The sequence below is a fragment of the Nicotiana attenuata genome, unplaced genomic scaffold (assembly GCF_001879085.1).
Source record: "Nicotiana attenuata strain UT unplaced genomic scaffold, NIATTr2, whole genome shotgun sequence".
NCBI classification, from domain to species: Eukaryota; Viridiplantae; Streptophyta; class Magnoliopsida; order Solanales; family Solanaceae; genus Nicotiana; species Nicotiana attenuata.
Genome location: NW_017672589.1, coordinates 55,534 through 67,658, shown reverse-complemented (window position 1 = coordinate 67,658; position 12,125 = coordinate 55,534). Strand labels below are relative to the sequence as shown.

The window sequence follows — 12,125 nt, the reverse complement described above, 5'->3', positions numbered from 1 at the left end:
ATATATATATATATATATATATATATATATATATATATATATATATATATATATATATATATATATATATATATATATATTTTGATGAAATAAGGTGTTATTAAAAAGGCATCAAGAAGATGCATAAGGAAATAAAAGGTTACAAAGAGAGATGACTGTTATCTTATTAAAGATAATAGCAATGATCTTTTTCTGAAAAAGATTTTGAGCAGCACCTTTCTGTGGGGTTTAGGTGTTTTCAAATTTATATACATATAAATCTCATATGTGTGTATAAAATATGTATATGTACGAGTAGTGCCAGTATCTTTTACATTCTCGAGTGATCAATAGACTCTTGAAGGTTTCAGAATCCCACATGCATATGCTACTAAATAATTTTTTTTGAAAATTATTATTACAGCATTAATTGTTATGGAGGGTGTCTGCTTGTTGTTGTGTATTTCTTCTGCATGTGCAGGGTGTCTCCTATGCTTGAGGGCACTTTAGAGAAACTATTTAGTTATTTTGTTGCTTGAACTTCCATATTTTGACAGCATGTGAAGCAAAATATATGAGATGTACAAGCATGAAGCTCATTTAACAAGCCTAATAGTTTAGGTTGAAAGAAAATGAAAATGCTGATGGAGAAATTTAAGTTAGCACTTCAGAAATCGAGATTAGATGGAGACCTGAAGCGAAGTAATAGAGTTTGTGAAAGCCTCTTGTTTACCATATTATTGATAGAGGTGAGTAGGATGTAGGGTTTAATCTATAGAGTGAAAGAAGTTAGATTTTTTGAATTGGTCCGTAAATAAACAAGGCAGTGATTTGTCCACTCAATAAATAGGAAAGTCGCAATTTCTTGTATATTATTCTGTTGTATTCTTTTCCAGTCATTTAGAATTGAATAGATGGTTCTCTATTCCTTAAGTTAAAGAAAAAGAAATAGTAGTTACAGAAAAGTGTTCCTATTCACAGTAAGAGTTGAAAAGAACAAGAAAAACAGAAGTTTAAAAAATGATCACAAGAATAACATCTGTTTTTCCTTGATAATTGGTGGTATCTTTTATTGTCTTGATTTTTCATATATTGCTTTGCTGGACAATATCAAAGCAAGGTAGAGATGGAATTCCCTCGTTCATTTTAATCTGTTATTTAGCTTTGAAGAAATAGCTTTCTTTTTTTTTTTCCTGAAAAGGTAACATAGAAATAGCTTTCTGAACGTCTATCAAATAATGTCAGAAATGGCCTTGGCCCACACTTTCGACTGTTACCTGTTGAATACTGTAGTATTTTATTTTAAAAGGAAAAAGAATATGTATGTTATCTTTTGGAACACATTCATGAACAAGGGCATGAAATAATCCAAGTTGACAGAAAATGCCATTTGAATTGCATCTGATGATAAAACGCCTATAGCTCACGGGTTCAAGTTGTGGAATAGCCTATGATGTTTGCATCAGGTTAGGTTGCCTGCATCACACCCCTTTGGGGTGCGGCCCTTCTGCGGACCCTGCATGAACGTGGGATGCTTCGTATGCCGGGCTGGCCCCCTTTTTTTTTAAACTCTGATGAATGATGAATGGTTTGATCCATAATGGATGATTCGGGAGACTACCCTTTTTACTTTCCTAACTGAATTGTGCATGAGACCTTGAAAAGCTTTCGCGAGCCTGTTTGCTTTATTTCAAGGGATTACTAGTAAGAATCAAACTTTCTTGATTCCTTATGCAAGAAGAACTAATTTTATTTTTTAATTATTGTAAAAGCAGTAAAAGTATTACAGTTTAAAACTGTTACAAACATAACCACCAGCCTATTCGACCAAAATGAAGTCTGCACATGGAGTCAAATGATTTATCTTGTCGTGCAATGTTGCTTAACATTAAACATCTTGCTGTTAGATGTGCTCAACTGTGTGATTTTCGTTTTTTAAATTCATTTTCAGGTGTATATTTGCATGATAGTTGTAAATAGCAAATAGGATTACTTATTTTACCTTGCCTTCTTAATCTACCAAAGTTCTTGAACTTGACAAATTGTAAGCTCTTAGTATCTTATCTTGGATGCTTCCACCCCCCCCACCCCCCCCCCCCGAATTAGTAGCAAGGACATTGACTGCTCGGTCCAGTGTCATGGATTACCTTAAATACATATTTGGTGGAGACTAAATCAGATTCTTTCTAAGGCTCATACTCTCATTTCTCGATTGTGATTGATCACAAGTGAATCCTGCCTTTTTGGATGGTCAGCATGAAATTTGATTATTTTGCTGCTGTGGATAAATTATCTTTTCTGCAGGAAATGTTTCTCCATCGAAGGGTTTGGATAAGTTCCAATCTGTTTTCAAGATGTCTAGAAGCACTTTCGACTACATATGTTCCCTTGCAAAGGAGCACATGCAGCCAAAGTCGGCCCACTTTGTGTTCTCAAATGGCAAGCCCATGTCTTTGCATGAGCAAGTAGCGCTAGCTCTAAGGAGGCTGAGCTCGGGTAATTCTCTAATTTCAGTGGGTGACTCGTTTGGTGCACACCACTCAACTGTGTCTCAAGTAACTTGGCGCTTTATAGAGGCTATTGAGGAGAAGGGGCTTCACCACCTACGGTGGCCTTCCACCGAGCAAGATATGTCACAGATAAAGTCCAAATTCGAAAGAATCCAAGGACTTCCAAACTGTTGTGGTGCAATCGATACTACACACATCACAATGATGTTATCCTCATCCGAGCAAACAGCTGACGTATGGCTTGATCAAAACAAGAACCACAGCATGATCCTACAAGCAGTTGTTGATCCCGATATGAGGTTCCGTGATGTTGTCACGGGATTGCCAGGAAAGATGAAAGAGAATTCAGTACTTCAGAGCTCAACCTTTTTTAAACTCTGCGAGAAAGGAGATAGATTGAACGGGAACAAGATAAAGTTGTCCGAAGAAGCAGAACTACGCGAATATATTATTGGTGATTCTGGTTTTCCCTTGCTACCTTGGCTTTTAACTCCTTATCAAGGGAAAGAACTTTCAGAATCTAAAGCTGAGTTCAATAAGAAACATTTTGCAACCCGGATCGTGGCACAAAGGGCATTGGCTAGGCTAAAGGAAGTCTGGAAAATGATTCATGGATTAATGTGGAGGCCGGACAAGCACAAGCTACCGAGATTTATCCTTGTTTGCTGCATTCTCCACAACATTGTCATCGACATGGAAGATGAGGTTCTGGACGAGTTTTCTCTATCTCATCACCACGATACAGGATACGGGCAAGAGGTTTGTGAATCTGTCGACAAGACTGCTTCAGTTTTAAGGGACAATCTGTCCCGGTACTTATCTGGGAGGTGACATTCTTAAATAATGTCACTGCTTCTTAGTGAAGGAATAGCATAAGCTATCAATTTGATGGCAGATAGAGAATATTTTCAAGGATATGTAGGCATTAATATTTGATTTTTAATTTTTATTTTTATAAGTTTATTTAGGTGGTTCCTGTTTCAGAGTGGAAACTGAGATATATTACTTGTAGGAAAATAAGACTTTATTGGGCTCTTTTCCTTATTTAATCATACATTCTTTTCCATTCCTAGGAATTTTGCTAGTTGTTTAACGTGTGAATGCATGGTTCCAAGATTGTCCAAATTCCTGGTACCTTTCAATTGCCAAACTTTTGGCTGAACACAAATCAAAGTGTTCTGTTTCATTGCAGCAGGCATGAACCAAATGAGTCGATTTTTATGATCCTAATTCCTCAAATGAAGTCTTTAATTTGCCTTTGTAATGATGTAAATAGAGCGTTTCATTTTATGCGACACTATTTTCTGTTTAGTTAGTTCCGAAAGAATAACCACTTACTGTATTTTTCCTTTTTTTAAAACTCTATGCCAATCAAATACAAGGTAAACATGCACCATAGAAAAAAGTTGCCAAAACTGTAATAGGATACATCAGTTGGATATCGAGAGCACGAGCGGACATAGAAATAAACAGGACAACAGATTCTGTACAATGGTTAGGAAGTAATATTAGATGGAGTTCCATAATGTTAGTATGTACAAGATTAGCATGTAAATCTCTAGGTCAGAAGCAGTCCAATCTTTGCTTGTAACATACACTACTGTTTCCAACTGCGATATATTTTCTGGACTCTCCAGCTATCCGTCTTTAACTGCAAGGAAGATAACCGATTGATTAGAAACATATGTGATCACACAGTACTATTCGATCTGCATATGAAAAGGGAGTATAGATCAGTTGAAGCTTTAGCGCTTTGGTTTACCTTTCTAGTCTGAGTTTTCTGCATTCAGAGTCATCATCATTCATGAACAACATGAATCTTTTAGTCCATTGCTGTTTTACCGAATCAGGGATTGGTGTTCCGGCAATGAAAGGGTCCCAAGAATCACCTTTAGAACTAGAAAGAACCCAATTTACTTTAGCCGGTGGAGAAAGAAATGACGACTTCTGCGAATCCTCTCTGGAGATGTTTCTCTCACATGGAACAGATTTCTACAAAGGCACAAAAGAAGACATATCTTGACATCAAAAAGAGATAAATGTCATGCATTTTGACGTTCAAGATATTAGCTCACCTTTGCATGATGGTGCAACTTAAACATCTTGGACAACGGTTTATTCTCTTTTAATTCTTCTAGAGTAGCAGATAAAGGAACATCTTCTCTCATTTCTGCCAAGTATCTCTGTGCTGCTATTCTGGACCTAAACTTTAGTCCAGTTCCTGGTTCATAGTAATACTGCGTATGAGGAAATAAATTAGTTACAACTTCAGCAGAAGGCTCCTCGCCAGAACAAAAGGGGGAAAACGTGAAAAGGGATAGTCTTTGTCATAGTTGTGAAAATGAGAAAGAACATCATGTTAATCAATGGAACTTCACACAGAAAAAGAAATCGACATGGTAAAGAGAAGGTTTAGCACATTCCATAAGATAGATTGCTTGTGACATATCAGCAAGGTTTTGAAAATAAAATCACGTTTCCAATTCCAATAATGCTATAACTTGAGGCGGACCAAGGATTTGAAGGTCACGGGTGCACTTTTGTATTTAACCAAAATCTGCTTTGTATATAGGGTGTCACTACTAATATATCACTATATGATTCTTTAAAGACATATACTTATATATGTGGAATTTTTGTCGAACTTTCCGGGTGCTGGCGACCCCTCTCTTTACAACATAGGTCCACCTCTGACTATTAACTGCACGGGTGATTCAGTAATACACTCAATGCCTGCCACTTAAAGAGATACTATTATAACTTGTCTATTCGAACAGTTTCGCTCAAATAGCTCTCTGCAATTCATGCAAAACTGAAGCACTTAAATCAATGATCTTATACATGAAACAATTATTTTTGACAGTTGATCTCCTACATAAAACGTGATGTAAGATGTTTAGGAAAAGCATACGAACAGGGCTACCAATTTTCAGGTTGATTGTATTCCACCTGCCTCGTCTCCCGCTATCCATTCTTAGGGGAATGATCTCTTAACTTGGATACGAAAACAATACTTAGAACTTTCAGAAGTTTAAACTTTGGATCATGTAAGGAATCATCATTTTCTAGACATAAGTGATAAAGCCAATCTGGGCAAACTTGATAGCAGCTGACATCAAGAAAGATAAATGAATTCACTATTTTTGAAGAACAGGAGAGTGTACCTTGTCCACGAAGCTTCCGTCTCTACGTGGTACCTCTTCTATCACCCAACCATCTGGAAGTTCATAGGGTAAGGTGGCTGCACTTCTTGACGGCACAATTGCCCATTGATTCAACTGCTCTTCATCCATTCTCACTATCTGCAATTTCGTCGCATCAGTTTCAGTCTTAACTTGCATAGCATAAAATCAAAGTAAAATGAGCTTGTTTGTTGTCTAACTATCTGTCAAGGAATATAATTCCCTGGATTCATTCACCTAATATTTCTGAGCAAATGGCATTATGGCTTTGCATCCCCTTTTACCAATGGGGAAACCAGGAATTTATGCAAGGGGATTCAAAAAAATTTAGAATGTCACAATCGTGAATTAAGCCAATGACCTACAACAACTTTTGAACCCCCTTATCGCTACACTAGAATTTTTTCTTCATGTCAAGGGGATCCAATAGTTTACATATAACCGACAAAAGGAACACAAGAAGTAATGTTAACAAAGGGAAATTACTAATAGATTCCACACATCCCATCCATCAAAAGTAATTAAGTCAAAGAATGAGGGCCAAAGTGTAGTTAATCTGTACCTTTCCACCATAAACAACCATCTTCCGAGATAGAGAACTCTGTGAAGTATGAATACTCCGTCGATAATTGAAACAGAAAAAGACCAAAATAAGAAAGAGAGTATTCAAACTTAGACATCATAAAGACGAGAGAAATTACAAACATCCTTTTGAAATATTCAACGTTTACACTTGCCTGATTGTGTCTCACTACCAATGCCCTGGATCTAGGAGCAAATATTTCACCGTTCAATCGTCTCTCGACTTCTCTCAGTGATCTGAACTTTAGCCCAGTCCCAGGCTCATAGTAGTACTGCATGATAACCGTAATGTCTGTTATAGAGTATGATGTAATAAACACAATTTGCACCTTAACAAACAATCTGTCATTTAGGTATCGTCGAGCTAGCTCCATCACAAGGGAAAAAAGAAGGTACTAAAGCCTATATAAGTCACTAAAAAGTTCAGTACCTCGTCAGAAATCCATCGAAATTTGATATTTATTCTCGCTTATAACATTAGAGACTTCCAGTAATATTTAGTCCACGGAGCAGTTCTTATCATTTGAGATCTTGTTAGCTATACATACAGTTTAAAGACTAAAAGATCTCGCGAACCAATTTTCAATTAAATTCAGCTTTCTTCAAAACTCCTTGATGCTTCTATTATTTGGCAGCTACACCGTGGACCTACCGTATAAGTTCCCGAGGGACAAATTATCCGGTTTTCCAGCCAGGGACGGAGGCAGAAGCCAATCGACGGGTTATACTGAACCCAATAACTTTTGCTTAAATAATGTATTTGATGTTTAAAATTCATTAAAGATGTACAAATATAAAATTTAGAACCCAGTCACTGATACTTGAAATCGTCGTTCTAAAATCCAGAACCCAAAAGATTGAAATCCCGGCTCAGCCTTTGTGTCTAACAAATACATTATTGTTCAAATTCTGCGACAAAATCACTCAAAAACAGGTTACTGATATAATGGATAGTCTATGCATCAAAATTAAGAGTAAAATATGCAGAGCACTCTGAAACTTGCAATATTTCTTGAAAGGAAGAACACAAGTATAATACTATAGCAACACTCAGCCTTTGTCAGTGAGCTACATCCGCCCCTCCTGAATAGTTGGAGAGGCAAAAATATTCAACATGTTACCCTGTCAATTTCAAAATCGAATTAAGCAATTTACTGTATCTTGCTTTTACCACTTACAAGGGCAGCCTTGGCATAACGTGTAAAGTTGCTGCCATGTGACCACGAGGTCACTGGTTCGAGCTGTGAAAACAGTCTCTTGCAGACATGCAGGGTAAGGCTGTGTACGAGATCCTTGTGGTCCGGTCTTTCTCCGGACCCCGCACATAGCGGGAGCTTAGTGCACCAGACTGCACATTCTTCTACCACTTACCCTTTTCACCCTTTTCACCGCACCACCTAACTCAAAATCTCATGGCTTTGAATTTAAAGTAATTCATCCCTGTTTTCTCTTGTTGAAAGATCCAAACCAGAAACAATTAAGTAAAAATAGAAACGAATAGCGTGCATGAAACAAATTCACTCAAGTAATATGCAAAAGAATTTAACATATTATATACACACAGATAATGTAAAGAAGTTTCACACTATTAGTATGATTTTACCTATTACAACAAATTATGTAACTTTATTTTTCAGCTTAACAAATTAGTCTTATTATCGACAGTTGCTTGTTATGGTAAGTCATGTTAACCTGTGGACTTTTTCACTTTTAGCCTGCTAAAGAAACTATTTACATTTGGTAGCCGAAAAATGTATAAAATTTGTATATAACATACCGAATATATATATATATATATACAAAAAAATATATATTTTTTCTGCTATTATTTTGAGAGTGTATATGCAATATTATTTTTTCTAGAAAAAGTTCTAGACTATCAATGCATAAAAAATACATTAAATTCTCTACAAAGTGAAGTTAAAAGGAAATGCAGAGACCTTGTCAACTCGAGAGCCATCAGAGCGAGGAACTTCTTGAATACCCCAACCAGGGGGTAGCTTAAAGCTGCTTGAGTATGTACTGTAGGGAGTAATGGCGGTGGTGGTAGGTGGCACAACCATTAGTTGGCCGTAAGGTGAGTATTCTGCGCCGCTTCGGTGGCGGCGTGTCGGTGGCATTGGTACTAGCATTAAGGAATTGTGTTTCTCCATGGCTAGCTGTTGACAAGATTCTCAAAGTGACAGACACCACCCTAGTATATTCTGTACAAACTCTGTCCACTTGGTGGCAATGTAACAGCATCTTTGTTTGTTGTTTTGACACATTAGTAGTCACATTGTTTATTTTTTTTGGTGGGACTAGTAACTATTGTTTTATGATATTAAGGCTAGCTTAAACGCACCTCAATTATTTTAGAGGATATTTATCACCTCCCACCAGCAACATTTTTATTGATTTACTTAAACTTAAACATATTGAACGTCAGCTTCATCTACTTCTACGATTTTGCCATAAATTTATGTAGAATTTTGAGAAAAAAATTGGAATGATACATATCAGTGGAGAAACTTTATAACTTTATCCACAATTAGGAGTGTTCATAAAAACCCAATCAAGCCGAACCGACAAAAAAAAGTGATATTTTTTTAGTTTGGTTTGATTTTGGATTTAAATTTTAAAAACCAATCAAATTTGATTTGATTTTGGTTTTAACAAAAAAATAACCGAAAAACACCGAACCAAGCCGACTGTAGAAGTAACTATTTAAAATTTATTATTTCACTTATATATGTATATTTTTATACAAAGTTTCTAAAATTTAATGGTACATGTTAATCTTTTGCACTTTTAGTCTAGTTCTTTGCTATTATAATAATCTAGTTCTTTGCATTTACATTCTAGTTTGATTGGTAGTTTTCTTTTGCTAAGTACAAGAATCTATTTCATGTTAAAAGTTATCTATTTTTAATTGATTCCTTAAATTATTCATCACTATTTGAATCAACTATCATCAGTATATCTGGGTGAATGATATATTTATCAAAGAGTAATTGATTTGATAGTGCTACGTTAAAAATGTAGTTGCCGGAATACATGTTTGGTAGTGTATGTCTCATATTTAAGAAAAAATCGATAAATAACTGGAAAAAAAAAATCGACATAAACCAAACCGATAAAAAACCAACTTAATTGGTTTGATTTAGTTCCAATATTTAAAAAACCGACTTATTTGGTTTGATTTTTTAAGGAAAAAACCGATCCAAACCGAACCATGACACCCCTATCCACAATCATTACTTCAATAAGTAAATGTTATTCCATTCTTAAGCTTGTAAAATTTAATTTGCTAAATTAAATACAAAATTGAAATAGCTAGAGGTAAAACACAAAGTCCGTATTCAATTGATTTTGTGGCTCTTTACAAACTTGGTTTTTGGTTTTATGATCCTATCTCTTTTTTTACACATGAGTGATTTATTTTTACACGTAAGAGATCTATCGTTTACACATAAGAGATCTAAAAAGATTATTTTCTTAATTTTAAAATTGTAAAGGGGAATGATGTACAAATAGCCCTCCCTTGAAATTCAAGATGTATACATATGTTAATTCTCGTTGAATCAAATATAAATTATTGAATAATATTCTCAAATTAAAACGAATATGACCTGTAATGTGTCACGACCCAAAATCAGCCGTCGAGATGGCGCCTATCGTAGAACTAAACCAACCTCTACTTAACAACTCATCACAATAAGAATAACTTTGAGAATAACAACGGAAACATTTAACATTTAAGAAACCTTTTTTAAAACAGAATAAATCCCAAAATGCGATACAATCCAACCCAAAACCGGGGTGTCACCGAGTACATGAGCATCTAAATCAGAATACAGTCCACTACAGCGTCTAGAGAAATAACTGAAAATACAACTAATGATAAAGAAGGAGAGTCAAGGCCTGCGAATGTCGTGCAGCTACCTTGATAGTCTTCAAACTCTGAAGCCTCGATCAGCAACCGCCGCCGTGACCAAAATCGCCTGGATCTGCCCACGAGGTGCAGGGAGTAAAGTGAGTACATCCAACTCAGTAAGTAACGAGTCCAAACTTTGGGCTGAAAGGTAGTGACGAACTCAACCGGTACATATAAAATAAAAGTAACTGTGCAGAAACGTATGCATGCTTTAAAATTAAATAGGCAACCCAACACAGTAAAGTAAAGCAGGTCTGAACAGTATAAAGAATATAACTCTGCTATCTCTACATGCCAATGCACATACTGTATGTGATGCACAATGCTGTCAGCCTCATGTGATCACAATCTCAAATGCTCAACCACTCGGTACTGTATACGGCCCATACGACCCAGGAAAGATCCATCCCGGAACATATACATCACTGACTATAAGTCACCCAATACACAGGAAGGCCAATCCAGCCTGTGGAGAAGATCCATCTCCAGGTATCAAGTACTTCGGACAAGATCCATGTACAGGGAAGATCCATCCCTCAATAATATCAACCGCGCTCGCTGGGGGCATGTACAGACTCCAGAGGAGCTCCTACAACCCAAGCGCTATCACAAATCAATATAACCGCTACGGCGTGCAGCCCGATCCCATAATTGTCACTCATAATCAGGCTCCCGGCCTCACTCAGTCATCAATCTCTCCAGTCTCACTCACGGGCTCACAATGTCATAAAAAACTAGCCCAAACAATGATATGATGTATCAATAAATAACAACTGAGACTGAGATATGATATGAAATTCATGTACATGACTGAGTACGAAATATCAATGAAATCAGTGAGATGACATCAAGAAACGACCACAATGGGTCCCAATAGTACCGGCATAAAGCCTAAACATGATATCTAGCATGATTGACAGCTCAGTTACTTTATCACATGGTGAGAACACGAATTTCAACAAGATAGAGTCACTATACAGTGCCATGGAATCAACTAGGTCACAATTCTCATGGTGCACGCCCGCACGCCCGTCACTTGGCATGTGTGTCACCTCAATACCAATCACATAACACATAATTTGGGGTTTCAAACCCTCAGAGCCAAGTTTGAAAGCGTTACTTACCTCAATTCGGGCAAAATCCTACTCCGCAATGCCTTTGCCCCTCAAATCGATCTCCAAACGTCCCGAATCTAGTCACAAGTAGTACAATACAATCAATAAAGGCTAAAGGGATCAGTTCCACAAGAAAACTACTAAATTATAGCCAAAATCCGAAATTGGTTCAAACCCGGCTCCCGGGCCCAAGTATCGAAATCCAACAAAAATCACAAAACTCGAAAGCTCATTCACTCAGGAGTCTAACCATACCAAATTTATCAAAGTACAACATCAAATGGTCACCCAAATCCCCAAAATTCATTCTCCAAATCCCTAGCCTCAAACCCCCCAAATTTCACCTCAACACCACACAATCTAGGTGAAAAAATTAATGGGGAAACAAGGTTTATGATAAAAAAACGAGTACAAGAAGCTTACCTCAATAATCCCCTCGAAAATCCTCTCCAAAATCGCCTAAGTCCGAGTCCAAAATGTTGAAATAAGACTAAAATCGCGAACCTTATTTTTAAACATTCAGTCCAGGCTTTTCGCACCTGTGGCCCTCTATCCGCACCTGCGGTAAAATCCCCTCTTCTGCGGAAGTCACTTACCCCAGCTTCCTCCGCTTCTGCGGTCACCGTACCGCATCAGCGCATATCGCAGGTGCGGAAATCACATCGCACCTGCGGACCCATACTCGCATCTGCGCCCCACTGTCCGCTTCTGCGACCATCATAGGTGCGGGAAAGTCTTCGCACCTGCGACCTCTGCCCATCTCGTCCTTAGTTGCATCTGCGATCCTTTCCATGCTTCTGCGGGCTCGCACCTGCGGTGCTCACTCTGCAGGTGCGGTTAC

General features: G+C 37.2%; 2 protein-coding genes across 2 annotated transcripts in view; one reads left to right on the top strand and one right to left on the bottom strand.

Annotated features, from left to right (window-relative positions):
• The window catches only part of LOC109213769 (putative nuclease HARBI1), a 7,824-nt gene extending 4,283 nt beyond the window's left edge, over window positions 1-3,541 (top strand). The window contains exon 2 of the mRNA XM_019377597.1: window positions 2,284-3,541. Coding sequence (XP_019233142.1) covers window positions 2,284-3,320 — 1,037 coding nt within the window. The 3' untranslated portion in view covers window positions 3,321-3,541. The remainder of the gene's footprint in view (window positions 1-2,283) is intronic.
• A 382-nt stretch (window positions 3,542-3,923) lies between these two features.
• Window positions 3,924-8,465, bottom strand: LOC109213765 (methyl-CpG-binding domain-containing protein 7-like). The gene is made up of 7 exons (XM_019377594.1): window positions 8,194-8,465; window positions 6,409-6,525; window positions 6,234-6,272; window positions 5,654-5,791; window positions 4,565-4,726; window positions 4,252-4,481; window positions 3,924-4,140 (listed from the first exon to the last, which is right to left on the bottom strand). Exons 1-7 carry the CDS (start codon window positions 8,404-8,406, stop codon window positions 4,137-4,139), a joined length of 903 nt encoding a protein of 300 aa, XP_019233139.1. The 5' UTR covers window positions 8,407-8,465; the 3' UTR covers window positions 3,924-4,136.
• Between the last annotated feature and the right edge of the window lie 3,660 nt (window positions 8,466-12,125).

Excerpts from the sequence above, each read along its gene's own strand:
- LOC109213765 (XM_019377594.1), bottom strand. The coding sequence starts at position 8,406 with ATGGAGAAACACAATTCCTTAATGCTAGTACCAATGCCACCGACACGC. Across the intron at positions 6,273-6,408 it reads TGGTAGTGAGACACAATCAG|AGTTCTCTATCTCGGAAGAT; the intron begins GCAAGTGTAAAC and ends CATACTTCACAG. Across the intron at positions 4,727-5,653 it reads ACGGAAGCTTCGTGGACAAG|TATTACTATGAACCAGGAAC; the intron begins GTACACTCTCCT and ends CCTCATACGCAG.